The sequence below is a fragment of the Pan troglodytes genome, chromosome 1 (genome assembly GCF_028858775.2).
Source record: "Pan troglodytes isolate AG18354 chromosome 1, NHGRI_mPanTro3-v2.0_pri, whole genome shotgun sequence".
Classification (NCBI taxonomy): domain Eukaryota; kingdom Metazoa; phylum Chordata; class Mammalia; order Primates; family Hominidae; genus Pan; species Pan troglodytes.
The window spans coordinates 139823789-139846458 of record NC_072398.2 but is presented as its reverse complement, the minus strand read 5'-3'; the positions used below and the strand labels follow the sequence as shown (position 1 = coordinate 139846458).

The 22670-nt window shown below is 39.4% G+C and overlaps 1 protein-coding gene and 1 pseudogene across 10 annotated transcripts in view; one reads left to right on the top strand and one right to left on the bottom strand.

Moving 5' to 3' along the window:
* The window catches only part of HFM1 (helicase for meiosis 1), a 134398-nt gene that overhangs the window by 55068 nt on the left and 56660 nt on the right, over window positions 1-22670 (bottom strand). For 9 of the 10 annotated variants that reach the window (XM_524618.9, XM_063799624.1, XM_054684939.2 and 6 more), the window contains 2 exons: window positions 22515-22562; window positions 18498-18578 (listed from right to left, as the gene is read on the bottom strand). In XM_524618.9, the coding sequence (XP_524618.5) occupies window positions 18498-18578; window positions 22515-22562 (129 nt within the window). The remainder of the gene's footprint in view (window positions 1-18497; window positions 18579-22514; window positions 22563-22670) is intronic. The other variant, XM_063799622.1, reaches the window with a different exon arrangement.
* On the top strand, window positions 3378-4694 carry LOC100610588 (flap endonuclease 1-like; annotated as a pseudogene).

Sequence of the window (22670 nt, the reverse complement as noted above, 5' to 3'; positions counted from 1 at the left end):
CCAAATTTTAACAACAATCTGCACACACAAAAGCACTCTAATTGCTTTTCTGCACACAGAAAAGCACTGTCACAAGAATCAAAAATCAGGTACCAGCTTGGCCATGGCTGGGTAGAGCATCAAGGAGGCTCTTGGGGTCTCCGAGTCCAGGCCTAGGCTCTTAGACAGCATTTCTGGACCTGCCCTGGGCCAGAAGGGGAGCCTACTGCCCTGAAGGATGCATAGTCCCAGGCCTGGCAGCATTCACTATAAGCTGACAGAAGAGCCCTTGGGCTTTAAGTGAACATCAGTGATGACTTGGCACAACCCCCTGAGGACCAGTGAAGGTCGTGGCCACAGGCAGAGACTCTTCCAATCCCTGGCTCTCAGACAGTCTCTCAGACAGTATCTCTGGACACACCCAGGACCTGGGGGAACTCACCATCCCGAAGTGAAAGGCCTTGGGAAGGCCCAGTGCTGTGCTGGCTTCAGGTCTGACCCAGCACAGTCCCAGCCCACAGGAGTGCTTACATCAGCATAGCCCCAATTCCAAGTGGCTCAGCACAGAGAGAGAGAATCTGTATTTTTGAGAGAAAGTAAGGGAAAAGAACAAGAGTCTTTGCCTGATAGTCCAGAGAATTCTTCTCCATCTTATCCATGAACACCAAGGTGGTAGGTCTACGAATCTGCAAAAACCACAGCATAATCGGGCTTATGGCCAAAGTCCCTTTGAATACCTAGAAAGCCTTCCCAAGAAGGACAGGCAAAAACAAGCCCAGACTGTGAAGACTAGAATAAATACCTAGCTGCTGAATGCTCAGACACCAAAGAACACCTCCAGGAAAACATGACCTCACCAAGTGAACTAAACAAGGCAGCAGGAATGAATCCTAGAAAAAGAGAGATATGTGACCTTTCAGACAGAGAATTCAAAATAGCTGTTTTGAAGAAACTCAAAGAAATTCAAGATAACACAGAGAAAGGATTCAGAATTCTATCAGATAAATTTAACAAAGAGATTGAAATAATTAAAAAGAATAAAGCAGAAATCCTAGAGTTGGAAAAATGCAATGACATGCCGAACAATGCATCAGAGTATCTTAACAGCAACACTGATCAAGCAGAAGAAACAGTAAGTGAGCTTGAAGACAGGGTATTTGAAAATACATAGTCAGAGGAGACAAAAGAAAAAATAATTTTAAAAAAATGAAGTACACCTATAAGATCTGGAAAATAGCCTCAAAAGGGCAAATCTAAGAGTTATTGACCTTAAAGAAGCAGTACAAAAAGAGATGGCAGTAAAGTTTATTCAAAAGCATAGTATCACAGAACATCCCAAACATAGAGAAAGATATCAACATTCAAGTAAAAGAAGGTTATAGAATACCAAGCAGATTTAACCCAAAGAAGGCTACCTCACGGTATTTAATAATCAAACTCCCAAAGGTCAAGGATAAAGAAAGGATCCTAAGAGCAGCAAAAAACAAACAGCATAGAATGGAGCTCCAATGTGTCTGGCAGCAGACTTTTCAGTGGAAACCTTACAGGCCATGAGAGAGTGGCAGGACATATTTAAAGTGCTAAAGAAAAAAAAAACCCTTTTACTCTAGAATAGTGTATCTGCTGAAAATATCCTTTAACAATGAAGGAGAAATAAAGAGCTTCCTAGACAAACAAAAGCTGAGGGATTTCATCAACACCAGACCTGTCCTCTAAGAAATGTTCAAGGAAGCTCTTCAATCTGAAAGAAAAGGATGTTAATAAGCAAGAAGAAAATCATTTGAAAGTACAAAACTCACTGGTTATAGTAAGCACACAGAAAAACACAGAATATTATAACACTGTAATTGTGGTGTGTAAACTTCTCTTGACTTAAATAGACTAAATGATGAAGCAATCAAAAATAATAGCTACAACAGCTTTTCAAGACACAGAATAATAAGATGTAAAGGGAAACAAGAAAAAGGTAAAAAGTATGGGGATGAAGTTGAAGTGTAGAGTGTTTATTAGTTTTCTTTTTACATTTTTGTTTGCTTGTTTAGGCAATCAGTGTTAGGTTATCATCAGTGTGAAATAATGGGTTACAAGACAGTATTTGCAAACCCCATGGTAACCTCAAATTGAAAGACATACAACAGATACACAAAAAATAAAAAGCAAGAAATTAAAGCATGCCACCAGAGAAAATCACCTTCACTGAACAGAAGACAGGAAAGACAGAAAGAAGGAAGAGAAGACTGTAAAACAACCAGAAAACAAATAACAAAATGGCAGGAGTAAGTTCCTACTTATCAATAATAACATTGAATGTAAATGGGCTAAAGTCTCCAATAAAAATACATAGACTGAGGCTGGGCACAATGGGTCATGCCTATAATCCCAGCAATTTGCAAGGCCAAGGCAGGAGGATTGCCTGAGCTCAGCACTTTGAGACAAGCGTGAGCAACACAGCAAAACCCCATCTCTATCAAAAATACAAAAAAGTTAGCCAGGAATGGTGGCATGTGCCTGTGATCCCAGCTACTTGGGGGGCTGAGGTAGGAGGGTCACTTGAGCCTGGGACGTGGAGGTTATAGTGAGGAGCACCCAGATATATAAAGCAAATATTATTAGAGATAAAGAGAGAGATAGGCCCCAATATGATGATAGCTGGAGACTTCACCCCACTTTCAGCACTGAACAGATCATCCAGACAGAAAATCGACAAAGAAATATCAAACTTAATCTGCACTATAGACCAAATGGACCTGATAGATATTTACAAAACATTTCATCCAACAGCTGCAGAATACACATCTTTCTCATCAGCACATGGATCATTCAAGGAGAGACCATATGTTAGGTCACAAAACAGGTCTTAAAACAGTTTTAAAAATTGAAATAATATCAAGCATCTTCTGGAATAAAACTAGAAATAAATAGCAAAAGGAATTTTGGAAACTATACAAATACATGGAAATTAAACAACAGGCTCCTAAATGACCAGTGCGTCAATGAATAAATTCAGATGAAAAGTGAAAAATTTTTTGAAACAAATGATAATGGAAACACAACATACCAAAACCAATGGGATACAGCAAAAGTAGTATGAAGAGGAAAGTTTATAGCTACAAGTGCCTACATCAAAAAAGAAGAAAAATGTCAAATAAAAAACCTAATGATGCATCTTAAAGAACTAGAAAAGCAAGTGCTAACCAAACACAAAATTAGTAGAAGAAAAGAAATAATAAATGTCAGAGCAGAAATAAAATTGAAATGAAGAAAACAATACAAAAGACCAATGAAACAAAAATGTTGGTTTCTAGAAAAGGTTAACAAAATTGACAAACCTTTAGCCAGACTAAGAAGAAAAAGAAGGGCTGAGTGTCAGGCGACCTGCAGCTAAGCTGAGGGGGAAAGTGGGCTTAGGACCGCCTGCCCAGGGCAACCCTGAACCAAGCTTTAGCCGCCGAGGCCTCGTGTCCCAAAGGCCAGTCATCCCTCCTCTGTGTTGCCATGGGTATTCAAGGCCTGGCCAAACTAATTGCTGATGTGGCCCCCAGTGCCACCCGGGAGAATGACATCAAGAGCTACTTTGGCCGTAAGGTGGCCATTGATGCCTCTATGAGCATTTATCAGTTCCTGATTGCTGTTCACCAGGGTGGGGATGTGCTGCAGAACGAGGAGGGTGAGACCACCAGCCACCTGATAGGCATGTTCTACCACACTATTCGCGTGATGGAGAATGGCATCAAGCCCATGTATGTCTTTGAGGGCAAGCCACCACAGCTCAAGTCAGGCGAGCTGGCCAAATGCAGTGAACTGCGGGGCTGAGGCAGAGAAGCAGCTACAGCAGGCTCAGGCTGCTGGGGCCGAGCAGGTGGTGGAAAAATTCACTAAGTGGCTGGTGAAGGTCACTAAGCAGCACAACGATGAGTGCAAACATCTGCTGAGCCTCATGGGCATCCCTTACCTTGATGCACCCATCGAGGCAGAGGCCAGCTGTGCTGCCCTGGTGAAGGCTGGCAAAGTCTATCCTGTGGCTACCGAGGACATGGACTGCTTCACCTTCGGCAGCCCTGTGCTAATGCAACACCTGACTGCCAGTGAAGCCAAAAAGCTGCCAATCCAGGAATTCCACCTGAGCTGGATTCTGCAGGAGCTAGAACCAGGAACAGTTTGTGGATCTGTGCATCCTGCTAGGCAGTGACTACTGTAAGAGTATCTGGAGTATTGGGCCCAAGCGGGCTGTGGACCTAATCCAGAAGCACAAGAGCATCGAGGAGATCGTGCGGCGACTTGACCCCAACAAGTACCCTTTGCCAGAAAATCGGCTCCACAAGGAGGCTTACCAGCTCTTCTTGGAACCTGAGGTGCTGGGCCCAGAGTCTGTGGAGCTGAAGTGGAGCGAGCCAAATGAAGAAGAGCTGGTCAAGTTCGTGTGTGGTGAAAAGCAGTTCTCTGAGGAGCGAATCCACAGTGGGGTCAAGAGGCTGAGTAAGAGTCATTAAGGCAGCACCCAGGGCCGCCTGGATGATTTCTTCAAGGTGACTGGCTCACTCTCTTCAGCTAAGTGCAAGGAGCCAGAACCAAAGGGATCCACTAAGAAGAAGGCAAAGACTGGGGCAGCAAGGAAGTTTAAAAGGGGAAAATAAATGTGTTTCCCCATTATACCTCCTTGACACCAGAATATTTGCCCTCTTGTACCCTTAAGAGCTACAGCTAGAGAAACCTTCACAGGGGTGGAGAGAGCATTCTAAGGTTTTTCTAGCGTGACCCTTTTCAGTAGTGCTAGTCCCTTTTTTACTTGATCTTAATGGCAAGAAGGCCACAGAGGTACTTTTCCTTTTTTAGCTCAGGAAAATATGTCAGGCTAAAACCACTTCTCAGGCAGTTTAGTGGACGGACAGTAAGTCCATTGTTACATGAAAGTGATAGATAGCAACAAGTTTTGGAGAAGAGAGAGGGAGATAAAAGGGGGAGACAAAAGATGTACAAAAATGATTTCCTGGCTGGCCAACTGGTGGCCAGTGGGAGGTGATGGTGGACCTAGACTGCTTTTCTGTCTTGTTCAGCCTTGACCCACCTTGAGAGACAGCCATCAGGAAGGCGCATCTTAGCAGATGGGAGGAACTGCTGAGAGAAGATAGGCAGAGAGCTGGAGCCCCTGGAGTTGACTGTGTCTGTATTTGTGACTGATTACTGGCTGTGTCTTGGGTGGGCAGACACTCGAACTTGCTATATAATTTGTGTCTAGTTATTCAGAGGAGTAAGACGGTGATGTTCATCTGGCAATCAGCTGAGTTGAGACTTTGGGATAAGACACTGGTTTTCATGTGCTGTTTTTGTTTTAAAGTTATGAAGAAAAAAGTCAATAAAATTATAAAAGTAAAAAAAAAGAAGAAGAAGAAAAAGAAAATATCCAAATAAATAAAATCAGAGATGAAAAAGGAGGCATTACAACTGATACCATACAAATTCAAAGGATCATTAGTGGCTACTAGCAGCAACTACATGCCAATATATTGGAAAATCTAGAAGAAATGAACAAATTCCTAGACACATACAACCTACTAAGATTGAACCATGAAGAAACCCAAAACCTGAACAGAAAAATAATAAGTAATGAGATTGAAACCATAATAAAGTCTCCCTGTAAAGAGAAGCCTGGGACCCAATGGCTTCACTGCTGAATTCTACCAAACATTTAAAGAAGAACTACCACAAATCCTGCTCAAAAACTGTTTCAAAAAATAGAGGAGGAGGGAATACTTCCAAACTCACTCTACTAGGACGTTATTACCCTGATACCACAACCAGACAAAGACATATCAAAAAAGGGAAACTACAGGCCAATATCTTTGATGAATATTGATGCAAAAACCCTCAACAAAATACTAGCAAACCAAATTCAACAACACACTAAAAAGATTATTCAACATGACCAAGTGGGGTTTATCCCAGGGATGCAAGGATAGTTCAACGTATACAAATCAACCAATGTGATACATCATATCAAGACAATGAAGAACAAAAATCACAATTGATGCTTAAAAAGCATTCGATAAAATTCAACATCCATTCATGATAAATACCCTCAAAAAGCTGGGTATAGAAGGAATAATAAAGCCATATATCATGACCCACAGCTAGTATCATACTGAATGGGGACAAACGGAAAAGCTTTCCTCTAAGATATGGAATATGACAAGGATGCCCACTTTCACCACTGTTATTCACCATAGTATTGGAAGTCCTAGCTAGAGCAATCAGATAGGAGAAATTAATAAAGGACATTCGCTTGGAAAGGAAGAAGTCAAATTATCCTTGTTTGCAGATGAAATAATCTTATATTTGGAAAAACATAAAGAATCCACAAGAAAACTGTCAGAAATAATAAATTCAGTAATGTTGCAGGATACAACATCAACATGCAAAAATCAGTAGCATTCCTATATGCCAACAGTGAAAACTCTGAAAAAGAAATAAAAAGTAATCCATTTATAATAGCCACAACTAAAATTAAATATCTAGGAAGTAATGAAAGAAGTAAAAGATCTTTGTAATTAAAACTATAAAACACTGATGAAATAAATTGAAGAGGACACCAAAAAATGAAAAAATATTCCATGAAAAACCTGAAAAAGAAATAAAAAAGTAATCCCATTTATAATAGCCACAATTAAAATTAAATATCTAGGAATTAATGAAAGAAGTGAAAGATCTTTGTAATTAAAACTATAAAACACTGGTTGGGTGCAGTGGCTCATGCCTGTAATCCCAGCATTTTGGAAGGCAAAGGCGGGCAGATCACTTCAGGTCAGGAGTTTGAGACTAGCCTGGCCAACACGGCGAAACCCTGTCTCTAGTAAAAATACAAAAATTAGCTGGGTGTGATGGCAGGCGCCTGTAATCCCAGCTACTCAGGAGGCTGAGGCAGGAGAATCATTTGAACCCGAGAGGCAGAGGTTGCAGTGAGCCAAGATCGCACCACTGCACTCTAGCCTGGGCGACAGAGGGAGACTCCATCTCAAAAACAAACAAACAAAGAAACACAAAAACTATAAAACACTGATGAAAGAAATTGAAGAGGACACCAAAAAATGAAAAAATATTCCATGTTCATGGATTGGAAAAATCAATATTGTTAAAATTTCCATATTACCCAAAGTAATCTAGAGATTCAGTGCAATCCCTATCAAAATACCAATGACATTCTTCACAGAAAGGGAAAAAAAAATCCTAAAATTTATATGGAACTACAAAAGATCCAGAATAGCCAAAGCTAGTCTAAGCAAAAAGAACAAAACTGGAGGAATTACATTACCTGATTTCAAACTATACTACAGAGCTATAGTAACCAAAACAATATGATACTGGCATAAAAACAGACACACCGATCAATGGAACAGAATAAGGAACCCAGAAAGAAATCCACACACATCCAGTGAACTCATTTTTGACAAAGGTGCCAAGAACATACATTAGGGAAGACAGTCTCTTCAATAAATGGTGCTGAGAAAACTGGATATCCACATGCAGAAAAATGAAACTAGACCCCCTATCTCTTGACATATATAAAAATCAAATCAAAATGGATTAAAGACTTAAATCTAACAACTCAAACTACAAAACTACTACAAGAAAATATTAGGGAAACTCTCCAGGTCATTGGTCTGGGCAAAAATTTCTTGAGTAATACCCCACAAGCACAGGCAACCAAAAATGGACAAATGGGAACATATCAAGTTAAGAACTTTCTACACAGCAAAGGAAACAATCAACAAAGTGAAAAGAAAACCCACAGAATGGGAGAAAATATTTGCAAACTACCCATCTGACAAAAGATTAATAATTAGAATATATAAGGAGCTCAAACAACTCTACAGGAAAAAATCTAATAATCCAGTTGAAAAATGGGCGAAAGATTTGGATTGACATTTCTCAAAAGAAGACATACAAACAGCAAACAGGCATATGAAAAGGTGCTCAACATCACTGATCATCAGAGAAATGCAAATCAAAAGTACAATGAGATATCATCTCACCGCAGTTACAATGGCTTTTATCCAAATAACAGGCAATAATAAATGCTGGTGAAGATGTGAAGAAAAGGGAACCCCTGTACACTGTTGATGGGAATGTAAATTAGTACAACCACTATGGAGAATAGTTTGGAGGTTCCTCAAAAAACTAAAAAGAGAGCTACTATATGATCCAGCATTCCCACTGCTGGGTATATGCCCAAAAGAAAGGAAATCAGTATATCAAAGAGGTATCTACACTCTCAGTGTTTATTGCAGCAGTGTTCACAATAGCCAAGATTTGGAAGCAACTTACTGTCCATCAACAGATGAATGGATAAAGAAAATGTGGTACATATGCACAACGGAGTATTAATCAGCCACAGAAAGAATGAGATCCTATCATTTGCAACAACATGGATGGAACCCCAGGTCATTATGCTGAGTGAAATAAGACAGGCACAGAAAGACCAACATTGCATGTTCTTACTTATTTGTGGAATCTGAAAATCAAAATAATTGAACTCATGGACATAGAGAGTAAAAAGATGGTTACCAGAGGCTGGGAAGGGTAGTGGGAGGGTGGAGGGGAGTTTGGTGGGGATGGTTAATGGGTACAAAAATAAAAAAAAAAACAGAAAGAATGAATAAGACCTAGTATTTGATAGCATAACAGGGTGACAATAGTCAATAATAATTTGACTGTACATTTTAAAAATAACTTAAACAGTATAATTGGATTGTCTGTAACACAAAGGATAAATACTTGAGGGGATGGATTTTCCATGATATGATTATACACATTGCATACCTGCACCAAAATATCTCATGAACTCTATAAATATATATACTTACTATTTACCGACAAAAATTTAAAAATAATTTAAAACATTTTCCTAACATGTACTTTGTGCCTGTAATGCCACCAGGCACAAAAGACATACCAAAAAATGTAGAAGACACAATCTCTAGAATTTATAGGTTGGCTAGGAAGATAACTACATGCTAAGTACCTAGACGACAAAAAATCAGCTAATGTTAGTATTTACATACAAACTTGAGTATGGAGGAAATCAAACCTAAGAGGAATGGTCAGTGTAGAATGGCCTACTACAAATAATGGATCTTGAGAAGGGTTTTTAAAGTGACTAATATGCTTTGGTAGAGAGGAAATAATGCCATTATGACGTTGGGGAAAATCCTGTTTATCCAAAGAGTAAAGTTAAAAAGACTATCTTTAGAATACTGTAATGATGGCTGGAAAAACATATGGCTTGACAGTGATTATGAGTCCTGATCAGACTGAGTTGATTAGAATCACTGCTCCTCCTCTTATTGGGTAGGCAAGTGATCATGCACAAGTTACGTGACCAGTTTCTTAATGTAATGTGGGAATAATAAAACTACCCACACCTCAGAAGTTTGTTGTGGAGAAGATTAAGTGCAATTAAAAATGGATATATAGTACTTAGCATGGTGCCTAATATTTAATAAGCGTTACCTATTTTTATTATTAAAACATGACAAATGATAGAGAGGCCCTGAAAGAGCCCTCAAATGATATTAAAAGAGGTTATATTTTGGATTTGATTTATAAAATAACAGGTGACCACTTAAAATTCTTGAGCAATATTTTAATTAAACTGGAGTCTGAAAATAAGTTATTTCGGAAATAGAACAGCAGATTGGTTGTGGGTAGGAGTACGGAAGAAGTGGGGGTAACTAACTGATGAAATGGAATTCACTTAAGAGGTTACTGGATTTGGCCGGGCGCATTGGCTCACACCTGTAATCCCAGCACTTTGGGAGGCCGAGGCAGGTGGATCATGAGGTCAGGAGTTCGAGACCAGCCTGGTCAAGATGGTGAAACCCTGTCTCTACTAAAAATACAAAAATTAGCTGGGCGTGGTGGCAGGCACCTGTAGTCCCAGCTACTCGGGAGGCTGAGGCAGGAGAATCGCTTGAACCTGGGAGGTGGAGGTTGCAGTGAGCCGAGATCGTGCCACTGTACTCTAGCCTGGGTGACAGAGCAAGACTCTCTGTCTCAAAAAAAAAAAAAAAAAGTTACTGGATTCGATAAGTTGTCTAAAAACATTCCAAAGAATTTCAAGCCTTATGAACACATAGAAAACAGCTGGGAAGAAGAAAGTAGCATCCTGCTTCTCAAGGAAAGGGCTAACATTTATGTATGTGCTAAATGTTTTGCTGAAGAAGAAAAGATTTTTGGCATTCCAACAGAGTTAAAAGCACCAAGGACATGGTACAATAGATAAAACTAACAATCAGGAATAGAGAAGTAGCCAGGCTGTCAGTTAGGATCCTGGTGAATATGTTCAGCCAACATGTGAATAATGGATTAGTTTATAAAAAGGAGCTTCTGAGAGAAGGGTGTGAGATATCAAGATTATAATTACCACGAGAACTAGTTAACCATTGCAGTATATTTAAAGATGGTCCTCTTACCCTAAATATTTATAAGTTAATATAAGGTCTCTTCCTGCTAGAGAAAATGAAAGGTTTTAAGAAAAGACTTAATACTTGTTGGCTTATTAATAGAGATGAAGCTTTCCTAGGTAAGACAGAAAAACATAACCTAGAAAGGAAAGCATAAGGAAAATGAGTCAGAGCAGAGGGAATGAAAAGTAATTTTTAAAGATTTGCAAGTAAAGCAAGGAAATAAAGAAACAACTTGCTATTAATATAGCTACTGAATGATTAATATTCTTACAGGAAATTCAGGATATTTCAAAGATTAATATTCTAACAGGAAATTCAGGATATTTCATAAAATACAGTGGTAGGGAGCATGGAGGAGATGAGAATGTACCTTTCAGACCTCCTACTGCAAGACGTGTCAGTGACTGATGGCCCCAGCTGCTGTGCTCTGAATCATCATCATGTTTACACCGAGATCATACTTTCATGAGATGGCCCCAGTCAATGACTGAGCATGGCAGGGATGCTAAGGTACATCTATAAGAGTTCCTATCAACTTTGCCAAATGTTCTTAGGATTGCATTGCAGGCTAAGACCCCTCTCTCCCTCCCTCTCTCCCTCTCTCCTTCCCACCTTGTAAGCTAAGATCCTCCAAGGGCTTTCTCTCTCCCATCCTCCTTGGAGGCTAAAATCCCTCCTGCCCTCCCCTCCTCCCTCCCTTCTTGCAAGCTAAGATCCTCCAAGGGCTTTCTCTCTCCCATCCTCCTTGGAGGCTAAAATCCCTCCTACCCTCCCCTCTTCCTTCCCTTCTTGCAAGCTAAGATCCCTGCCTCCCTCCTTGCAGGCTAAGATCTATCTCTATCTCTCTCTCCCTCCCTCCCTCCCTTCCTTCCTCCCTTCCTTCCAGAGTTATGGGATTCAATTATAAGTTGTCTAAAAACATCCCTTCCTCCATCCCATCCTTCCTTCCTCTCATACTTTCTCCCTCTCTGCCCCACCATGTTCCCTCCCCCTGCATTCCTTCCTACCCTCCTCCCCTTTCCCTCCTTACCTCCATCCCTTCCTTTCCTACTTCCCTCCATCGCGTCCTTTCTTCTTTCCCTCTATCCCTATCCTTCAAAGAGGTAAGATCTGCATCCCAGTTTAGTGACTCTTCCAGACTATTGCAGTTACCACCTATCTTCAGAAGGTTAATCTTTCTTAAATTCACAGTAGAAATTAAACAACAGAAGCCGGCAAGATTGCAGATTAAAAGGAATGCTTCTACACTGTTGGTGGGAGTGTAAATAAGTTCAACCACTGCGGAAGACAGTGTGGCAATTCCTATAAGACCTAGAACCAGAAATACCATTTGACCCAGCAATCCCATTACTGGGTATATACCCAAAGGAATACAAATCATTCTTTTGTAAAGATACATGCACACGTATGTTCACTGCAGCACTATTCACAATATCAAAGACATGGAATCAACCTAAATCCCCATCAATGAAAGACTGGATAAAGAAAACGTGGTACACACACACCATGGGATACTATGCAGCCATGAAAAGGAATGAGATATGTCCTTTGCAGGAAAATGGATGGAGCTGGAAGCCGTTATCCTCAGCAAACCAACACAGGAACAGAAAACCAAGCACCGCATGTTCTCACTTATAAATGGGAGCTGAACAATGAGAACACGTGGACGCATTGTGGGGAACAACACACGTTGGGGTCTGTTGGGGAGGGCGAGGGGAAGGAGAGCATCAGGAAGAATAGCTAATGGATGCTGGGCTTGATACACAGGTAATGGTATGATCTGTGCAGCAAACCACCATGCCACATGTTTACCTGTAACGAACCTGCACATCTGCTCATGTACCAGAACAGTTGAAGCGGGAAAAAATTGGCCTTTTGAGCCCTTCTCTCAGTACACATTACCTGGCAAAACAGGTAAAAACCTCAATGCAAACATACAGATGAAAATACCTAGATACTTGAGTATTATGATTACAACCTAAAAAGCAAAAACTATATGAAGCAGAATTATAGGAACATACAAACTAGAAACTGATATACAAAAAATAAACTCAAAGAGACAAAATAAAGTATTAGTAATATGAAGGAATAAGAAGTCATAAAAATGAATTAATTAGAAATACTATGTAAGAAAATTACATCTACATTAATAACAGGCTAAGAAATTACAAACCCAGCATGGTGCAGCATCTTCCACAATTTGATGGGGAAGCTCAGAGTCCCGTCTCCAGTACTGCATCCCCTTTTTTCCGGGAGGCCTCAGGTAACTTGGCCGCAGCCTCCATCACCCTGTGACCTGCAGATACTGGGAGATCCATAGGGAGAACTCTGGAACACCAGAAAAGCCAAGAAATTACATGCACAAATAAGAAATCATGTGAGCACACAGCATGAAGATGACTGTGTGCAAAGGAAGAGAACCCTCAACAGAATCTGACCATGTCAGCACACTTAACTCAGGCTTCCATCCTTCAGGAACTGAGAAAGGAGGAGGAGAACCAAGAGGGCCAACTGGACACAGCCAGGAAGAGCATCTCCCACCAAAAGACCAGACCATCAGGAAGACCAGCACACTCGAAGCAGATCTTCAGAAGGAAGTCATTGAGGGTGGTTGGAGGGAAGACACAGACCCTAGGTAGAAGCTGGGAACACTGCAGTGGGCTTCAAAGCACCAGGACTCATTCCCAGCCCCTGGTGGCTCCTGGGGAAGGGTGAATTAAACAGGTGAGGAGTGGCCCACTCTTGTCACGGACCTCTGGAATCTTAGCTGCAGAAGACCTCATGACCCCCACAGACATTTAAATTGGCAGAGAGAACTGCTTGGAGAAATGGCAGGGACAGGACTCCACCCTGTGTGGAGCTCAAAGGGTTTGGCACAGGAATGGCTACAGTGGAGTACAGTCAGGAATGCCAATCCCCCAAGGCCTGCCATGCTCCTCTAAGTGGTTTTGGCCTTTGTTGACTGTTGGACCTAGACAGAGCAGGGCAGTCTTGTCCATGTGATGGGGCCAGTCTTATCTGAGTGCCCCCTGACTGCCACCCTCTTCTGGGGTCCCTCCATGGCCAAGCTCACTTGCAGTGTGGCCTCAGTTGCCCAACTGGGGCACCGCCTAGTGGCCACCACCATAGCTCCTTAGCCAGCAGATGCCACTGAACCATTAGATGGACCCTGCCGATGTGCACCCACCAACAGCCTCCTCACACTGCTTTGCCAACACACACCTGTCTGCAGCCTCCCCCAACCACTCTGCTGGCATGCACTCGACCATGGCCTCCCCACATCACTTTGCTAGCATGCACATGGTGCACGGACCTTGTCACCACGGCCCCACCCCCACCAGTCCACCACCGGTACATGCGGATCCCACTATGCTGCTGTCTTGCCACTGCTGATACACTGCAAACATGGACCCTGCTGTGCCACCACCACTGGTGCACATACCCAGACCTCACCATGCTACTATACAGCCACTGTTGGCATTACACATGAGTGCGTAACCTTCTGCCACTGCCCCATTTAAGTGTGATTGCCAGTGAACCAGGAACACCTCTAACCCTCCAGTGCAGCAGGTACTTAACCTCGAGGGGCCAGCAAACAAAGCCATGAGCATGCAGCCCAGGAGCACTGAGCTGAGCCCAAGCCCTCTGAAATCATCCAGAAACAAAGCCAGTCAACTAAACCCAACTTATGCCACAGTAAATCTCAATGGCATCAAGGAATATAAAAGAAAAAGCCCCATCTGAAGGACAGCAACTTCAAATATTAAAGGAACATCAGCCCAGACAGACGAAAAACAATTAGTCTGTCTGGGCTGATGTTCTTGCCAGAAAGCAAGAACCCTGGCAACTCAAAATACCAGAGTGTTTTCTTACTTCCAAACAACCACACAGCTCCCCAGCAATGGTTCTTAACCAGGCTGAAATGGCTGAAATGTCAGACCTAGAATTCAGAATCTGGATGGCAATGAAGATCATCAAGGTTCATCAGAAAGTTGAAGTCCAATCCAAGAAATCTAAGGAACCCAGTAAAATGATCAACAGGTGAAGGACAAAATCGCCATTTTAAGAAAGAACCAAACTGATCTGATAGAGCTGAAAAACTCACTGCAAGAATTTCATAATACAATTGGAAGTATTAACAGCAGAATAAACCAAGATGAGGAAACAATCTCAGAGCTCAAAAACCAGGTTTCAAATCTACTCAGTCAGAGAAAATACAGAAAAAAGAATAAAAAAGAATGAACAAAACCTCCAAGAAATATGGGATTATGTAAAGAGACCAAAATTTAAAACTCATTGGTAGCCCTGAAAGAGAGGGAGAGAGAGAGAGAGCAAGAAACTTGGAAAATATAATTGAGAATACAGTTCAAAACATTTCCCTGACCTTGCTAGAGGGGTCAACATTCAAATTCAGAAAATTCAGAGAGCCCCAGTGAGATACTATATAGAACAGCCATCCCCCAAGACACATAGTCATTACATTCTCCAAGATCAATGGGAAAGAAAAAATATTCAGGGCAACTAGACAGAAAGGTATATGTTACCTACAAAGGGAAACATATAAAGCTAACAGCAGATCTTTCAGCAGCTCTTTCAGCAAAAATCCTACACGCCAGAAGAGTTTGGGGGCCTATATTAAGCATTTTTTTTGACAGGGTCTTACTCTGTCACCCAGGATGGATGGCAGTGGTGCAATCTTGGCTCACTGCAACCTCCTCCTCCCAGGCTCAAGTGATCCTGCCACCTCAGCATCCTAAGTAGCCGGGACTACAGACACATGCCGTCATGCTCAGCTAATTTTTAGAAAAATTTTTTGTAGAGACAAGGTGTCACTATATTGCTCAGACTGGTCTCAAACTCCTGGGCTCAAATAATCTTCCTGCCTCAGCCTCCCAAAGTGCTGGGATTACAGGCACAAGCCACTGTGCCCAGCCTTGGCATTCTTAAAGAAAAGAAACTCCAACCATAAGTTTCATATCCAGCCAAAATAAGCTTCATCAATGAAGGAGAAACAAAATCCTTTTCAGATAAGCTAAGGGAATTGTTTGCATCAGACCTGTCTTATGAGAGGTCCTTAAGACAGTACTAAACATAGAAATGAAAGACCATTACTGGCCACCACAAAGACACACTTTAGTATCTAGACCATTGACACTATAAAGCAACTACATAACATAACAAGTCTACATAACAACACAATGACAAATCTACACATACCAATATCAACCTTGAATATAAACAGACTATAATACCCCACTTAAAAGGCGCAGAGTGACAAGTTGGATAAAGAAGCAAAACCCAACTGTATGTTGTCTTCAAGAGACCCATCTCATATGCAATAACACCCATAGGCTTAAAGGGATGGAGAAAAATCTACCAAGCAAATGGAAAACAAAAAAAGCAGGGGTTGCTATTCTAATTTCAGACAAGACAGACTTTACACCGTAACTATCAAAAAGGACAAAGAAGGACACTGATAATGATGAAAAAGTTCAATACAACAAAAAGATTTAACTATCCTAAATATATATGCGTCTAATACTAGAGCACACAGATTCATAAAACAAGTTTTTATAGACCTACAAAGAGACTTAGATACCTACACAATGTTGGGAGGCTTCAACACCCCACTGACAGTATTAGACAGATCATCAGGGCAGAAAACAAATAAAAATGTTCAGGACCTAAACTTGACACTTGACCAAATGGACCTAACAGACATCTACAGAACACTCTATCCAACAACAACAAAATATACATTCTTGTCATCTGCACATGTAACATACTTTAAAATCAACCACACATTCAGCTATAAAGCAATTCTCAACAAATTCAAAAAAAAAATCATACCAGGCACATTCTTAGACCACAATGCAGTAAAAACAGAAATCAATACTAAGATCTTTCAAAGCCATACAATTACATGGAAATTAAACAACATGCTTCTGAAAGACTTCTCTGAAAATAATGAACTTACGGCAGAAATCAAGATACTCTTTGTAACTGATGAAAACAAAGGCAGAACATAGCAGAATCTCTGATATACAGGTAAAACAGTGTTCAGAGAAAAGTTTATGGCACTAAATGCTCACATCAAAAAGCTAGAAGTATCACATTAGCAACCTCACTAACATCACACCTGGAGGAACTAGAAAAGCAAGAGCAAATCAACCCCAAAGCTGGCAGAGGAATAGAAATACCCAAAATCAGAGCTGAAGTGAACAAAATTGAGAGACACAGAACCACACAAATGATCAACAAAACCAGATATTGGTTCTTTGAAAGAATAAATAAGATTGATAGACTGCTAGCTAGAATAACAAACAAAAAAACAGAAACCAGACAAATAAACACAATCAGAAATGACAAAGAAGATACGACCACCAATCTCACAGAAATACAAAAAAAAAAAACCCCCAGAAACTGTTATGAACACCTTTATACACACAAACTAGAAAACCTAGAAGAAATGGGGAGATAGACTGCTGGAAACACAACCTCCCAAGGTTGATCCAGGAAGAAACTGAAACCCTGAACAGACCAATAACAAGTTTCAAAATTGAATCAGAAATAAAAAGACTATCAACAAGAAAAAGCCCTGGACCAGATTGATTCACAGCCAAATTCTACCAAATATATAAAGAAGAGCTGGCACCAATCCTACTGAAACTATCCCAAAAATTTGAGGAGGGACTCCTCCCTAACTCATTCTATGAGGCCAGCATCATTCTGATACCAAAACTTGGCAGAGACACAATGAAAAAAAAAAAAAAAAAAACTTCAGGCGAATATTCCTGATGAACATAGATGCAAAAATCCTCAACAAAATACTAGCAAACCAAATCCAGAAGCACATCAAAAAGCTAATCCACCGTGAGAGAGAGAGAAAGAGAGAGAGATAGGGTTCAGGACACGCTATCCCAAAATGGAGCATCTTGGCTTATTGAATATTTTAAGCTGTAGGAATTTGAGAAACAACATGTACAGGAAGAATTCTTCTGGCCTTTCCCTGAAGCAAGTAATAACACCATCATGTGAGAGGTGCCCTCCCTATACCTAAAGAATGGAGCATCTTTATCTCCAGAGACACAGAGTGGAATTTGAATGAACAGGCTTTGCTAAATTTCCCCCAATTTATTACACTTAGTTCATATCCCCTTTGTCCTATCATATTTCTCCATGACTTTTCAATCTTCATCACACCTGGCATAAAAACATTCAGGTTTAACCATTTCTTTGGGTCTTCATTTCCTTATAAAGGCCCCCATGTCACATAAAACATATTAAATAAATTTGTATGCTTTTCTCTTGTTAATACATTTTGTTATATGAGTCCCAGTTAATGAACCTAAGATGAGTAGAAGGAAAAGATATTTTTACTAACCTTACAGAAGTCTAACCACCAGATTATCAATGGTTGAATATTTAAGAATATAAAAAGCATATTAAAAGCATACCAATAAAAGTATATCTATAATAGTTATAACAGGTTTAAAGCAACCCAAAGATTCAAGCATTTCATTCCTCTGCCAAAAGTCACCAGAATCAGTGAAGACAAATTCTGTGCACCGGTGCCCAGGCACGGTGGCTCAAGCCTGTAATCCCAGCACTTTGGGAGCCCGAGGCGGGCAGATCATAAGGTCAGGAGATCGAGACCATCCTAGCTAACATGGTGAAACCCCGTCTCTACTAAAAATACAAAAAAAAAAATTGGCCGGGCATGGTGGCAGGTGCCTGTAGTCCCAGCTACTCGGGAGGCTGAGGCAGGAGAATGGCATGAACCCGGGAGGCGGAGCTTGCATTGAGCTGAGATCTCGCCACTGCACTCCAGCCTGGGCAAAAGAGTGAGACTCTGTCTCAAAAAAAAAAAAAAAAAAAAAAACTATTACAAATAGGACTTGTTTAAATGTATCATGCCTATGGCTAATAATGATGATACCCTGTTGAGAACTGAGATCACAATTTAGTTTTATCACCATCTAAATTTTAGTAAAACAAAATTTTAATTTAGTCTTAAGTAAACAATTGCTAAATTTACTGACAATGATAAGAAATTACCAGTTGGTTTGAAATTAACACCTTCATCCATCTTTATTAAGTCCAGGGATGATAAATCATTCAGATTCTTCAAACATAATTCTGTTTAATTATAGAAAACACATTTTAATTTTAGTAAAATAGGGAAGTAGGGAAAAATAATTTATTATTAAATATGCTAAAGTTGTGCTATTACTGTGTAACTGTTCTAGAAGAACCATAGTCCCTACTTAAGCAGTAAGAGAAAGCTCATTTAAATAAAAAAGCTAACTAATATGCTAAAAACATTTTCTAAAAGTAACAAGAATACAAGTAATAAAAATAACATTAAGTAGAAATAACACTTAAAACTTGGAGTATTTAAATGATACACATGTATTACCTCATTTAATCCTCAAAACATCACAATAAGGTAGACACCGATATTTTCATATATAGGTTAGGAAACTAAAGAATAGAGGCTAAGTAACTTGCTCCAGGTCTAAGTAACCACTTTGCTATCTGCCCTCCATTAAGGCAATAGTTTTCTTTTTCTTTTTTCTTTAAACTTCTATCAAAGATATATTAATGTATGCACAAAGTATAAGAAGTCAAATAGTTCTGCAAAGATTATTCCAAAAACCACCAGTTCTTCCCCTCCTCCCTGTTTGCCACTTTCTTGAAGCAACAACTTAAAACTGTTTTAACTGATGCTTTTAGGTGTTTACTTTTGTTTCTCTGACAGGAAGCAATGCTAGTTCATGCTCACTATTGATGGGGATCAGAGCAATTGTAGTAATCTGCTGCTGACAGTTCCTTCTCTGCCTCATGCTATAGTCCAGGAGATATAAGATAGTTCAGAGCAGACAGTGGGAATACTGTAATAGTTCAATCCTAAATAGTGCAGCCACTCAAAAAAACACCCTTAGAGTTCTTTGGGAAATACTTTAGTTTAAGCAACACTCTTTAGACAGCTTGATAGTGTTAAGCGTTTGGTTAAGTAAAGATTTTGAAGTCTTTTCTAATTTTCTTAATTACCCACTATTAAATCAGTTCATTACCCACTCACTACTCGATAAGTCAATGAAAAATGCTTACTTTACCATAAGCTGAGCATGATTCTAAGCTCTATGTTTACAGCAGTTAACAAGATAAGGTTCTTCTCTTTAGAACTTATATTTTACAGAAGAAAGCAATTAACATACAAATAAATAATAAGGTTTCACATATACTATAAAGAAACATAAGGCTAAGAACCTATATAGAATGATTGTGTAGAATTTTAAAATTTTTTACTAAACCTTATCTTTATTTCCTTTCCTTCCTTTTTCTTTCTTTTTATTTTCCTTTCTTTTCTTTTCTTTTTTTTTTTTTTTGAGACAGGGTCTCACTCTGTTGCCCAGGCTAAAATACAGTAGCATGATCACAGCTCACTGAAGCCTCAACCTCCCAGGCCCAAGCAATCTTCCCACCTCAGTCTCCCGAGTAGCTGGAACTACAGGCATGTACCACCACAACACCAGCTAATTTTTTTAAAAAACTTTGTAAAGGTGGGATCTCCCTATGTTGTCCAGGCTGGTCTCAAACTCCTGAGCTCAAGGCAATCTGCCCACCTTGGCATCCCAAAGGTATTACAGGCATGAACCACCATGCCCAACCTATATGTATTTCTCATAAACGCTATATATTTTGATATAGAGTAAGGCTATCCTCACCCTAATTGTCAAAATAAACACATTACCTTTTCTAAAAACAAGGAAAACAACAACAACATCATAGAATCATTTTGTCTTCCTCTCAGTAAAGGTGGGTTTAAGTAAGATACCACAGGAAGACCTCTCTAAAAAGTTAATATTTGAACAGAGACCTGAATAAAATGAAGGTGTAAAATATGCAAGGAGTGTTCCAAAAATAAGGAACAAAGTGTGCAAAGGACTTGATGTGGGAACAAGCTTGGCGTGTTTAAGGAATAGCAAGAAGGCCAATTTGGTGAGAGTAGAATAAAAGAGACAGAAAGTGACAAGAGATGTAGTTAGAGAAATAGGCAGGAAGATATCAAGCAGGATTTTGTGGGCTGTGGTGAAAGTTTGTATTTTATTCTAAGAGTGATGGGGAAGCTATTAAGAGTATATGAGCAAGAAAGTATAATCAAGTTTAGGAAACAGCATATACTATGCTAAGGATCCTTCCTGACAGATTTAAGGCAGAGCTCCAAGGATAATAGCAGGGCTCAGAAAATGCTGACTCAAGGCATTTCGAACTCAATAAGACTAACAGGACTTCAGAAACAAGAAAGTCACTCTGATCTCTCCCTGCCTTTCTGTGTGAAGCATGGTCATAAAGGAATTCTCTGACCTACCTTGTCTAAAAGTCTAAGACCCTCATTCCAGGGTGGAATGGTCCTGTCTCATACCCACAGAATGGTCCTATCTCATGCCTGAGAAGAAAGAATGCTACATAGAGAGGCCAAGAAGAATCTGAACAAACAGGCCTTGTTAAGTTCCTCCCAGTTTATTAACATTAGATAATACCCTTTTTGTCCAGTCATGTTTCTCAACAACTATCCATTTTTTTCATTAGACTTGCCAGAGAAATTCAGTTTTCCCTGGGTCTTTGGGTCTTAATTTCTGAAGGCTCCCATATCATACACAACTTTGATTAAATAAATTTGTTATGCTTTTCTCTTGTTAATCTGTCTTGTTACAGGAGTGTCAGCTGTGAACATTGCAATGAATGAGGAAAAGATGTTACTTTTTTTCTCTCCTACAATACCAAAACCTTAATATTCAGTTATATTTAGCTATTCTTGTTTATAAGGCAAAACTTTGCTAACCCTATAGTGACTGAAGACAAGGCAAATATGAGCTGTGATTCTGCTAATTTAACAAGAGATAAAACATTAAAGTTATCCGAATATAGCAATATATCTCTTTGTCTAATTTCTTGAGTGTATTTGATCATTATTTTCAAAATATATGTTTAATTAAAAATTCCATTACAAAATTTATCAATACCTTGAAGATAACACAACTTATAATCTGTATTTCAACATGAATACAGCAGCATTATGAAAATATGCTATTGGTTATGACCATGTTTTAAGAACATATTTATTCTTTAAGCAAGACAATTTTACTGCTTTATCTTTATCTCTGCATTTTTATTTGCCACACATGTATATCCAAGTAGAGAATAAATTTAAATTGGCTAAATATTTTTAGAGGACCTAACATATTTTCTTTTACTAAGGAGACAGTTTCAACACAATGAAAAGATAGCAATTTCTAATCTGAATAAATGCCTAACAATATTTGATATTTTAAAAAACAAGTAAGAAACACTAGTTGATTAACTAAATAACAAAGCTGAGGTTGGATAGGAATACATCTTTGGCACAGGTTGGGATACAAAGCCCATAATCAATCTAGGCTTATATTTTTCAATTAAAATTAAGTAGAAAAGAAAAATACATGTTGGGCATGGTCGCTCACACCTACATTCTCAGTGTTTTGGAAGGCAGAGGTAGTAGGATAACTTGAGGCCAGGAGTTTGAGACGAGGCTGGAAAACACAGTGAGAACCCCTTTCTAAAAAAAATACAAAATTAACCAGTTGTGGTGGCTCACGCCTATAGTCCCAGCTACTCAGGAGGATCATTTGAGCTCAGGAGTTCAAGGTTACAATGAGCTATGATCACACCACTGTATTCCATCCTGGGTGACAGAGTAAGACTGTCTCTTTTAAAAAAAAGAAAAAATACAGAGTGTGTATCTGTAGGCATATTTTCAAAGACCAGGGTGATGTTAGAAATAAAAACCAAATAAACCAAGTTAACATATTATACAAAGAAAGATATTCTGATAGAATAAATTGATTAATTCAGCAAAAAAGTATATATGCCAAGCTTTTTGCGTGAAAAAGAAATAGTTCACATTATTTTTCTGCAGACAAGTTTCCTTTTTAAAAAATAATTTACAAAAGCATATTCTTACTTTCACAATAACTGAACTTTTTCACTAAAATATATAGAATCTAATTTTTAGAATGAAATGCATCTAACCTTGTAATTTTGCTTCAATTCCATCTTTGTTCAATCCAGATGCAAAACCTGCATGTCATGAAAAAGTAAAATAGAATTTAGCTCATCTTTACAGGCTCAGTTTATACCCCAGTTAACTAGTGAAGAGCAGTCTAATGAAATCTTACATAAGAAAAA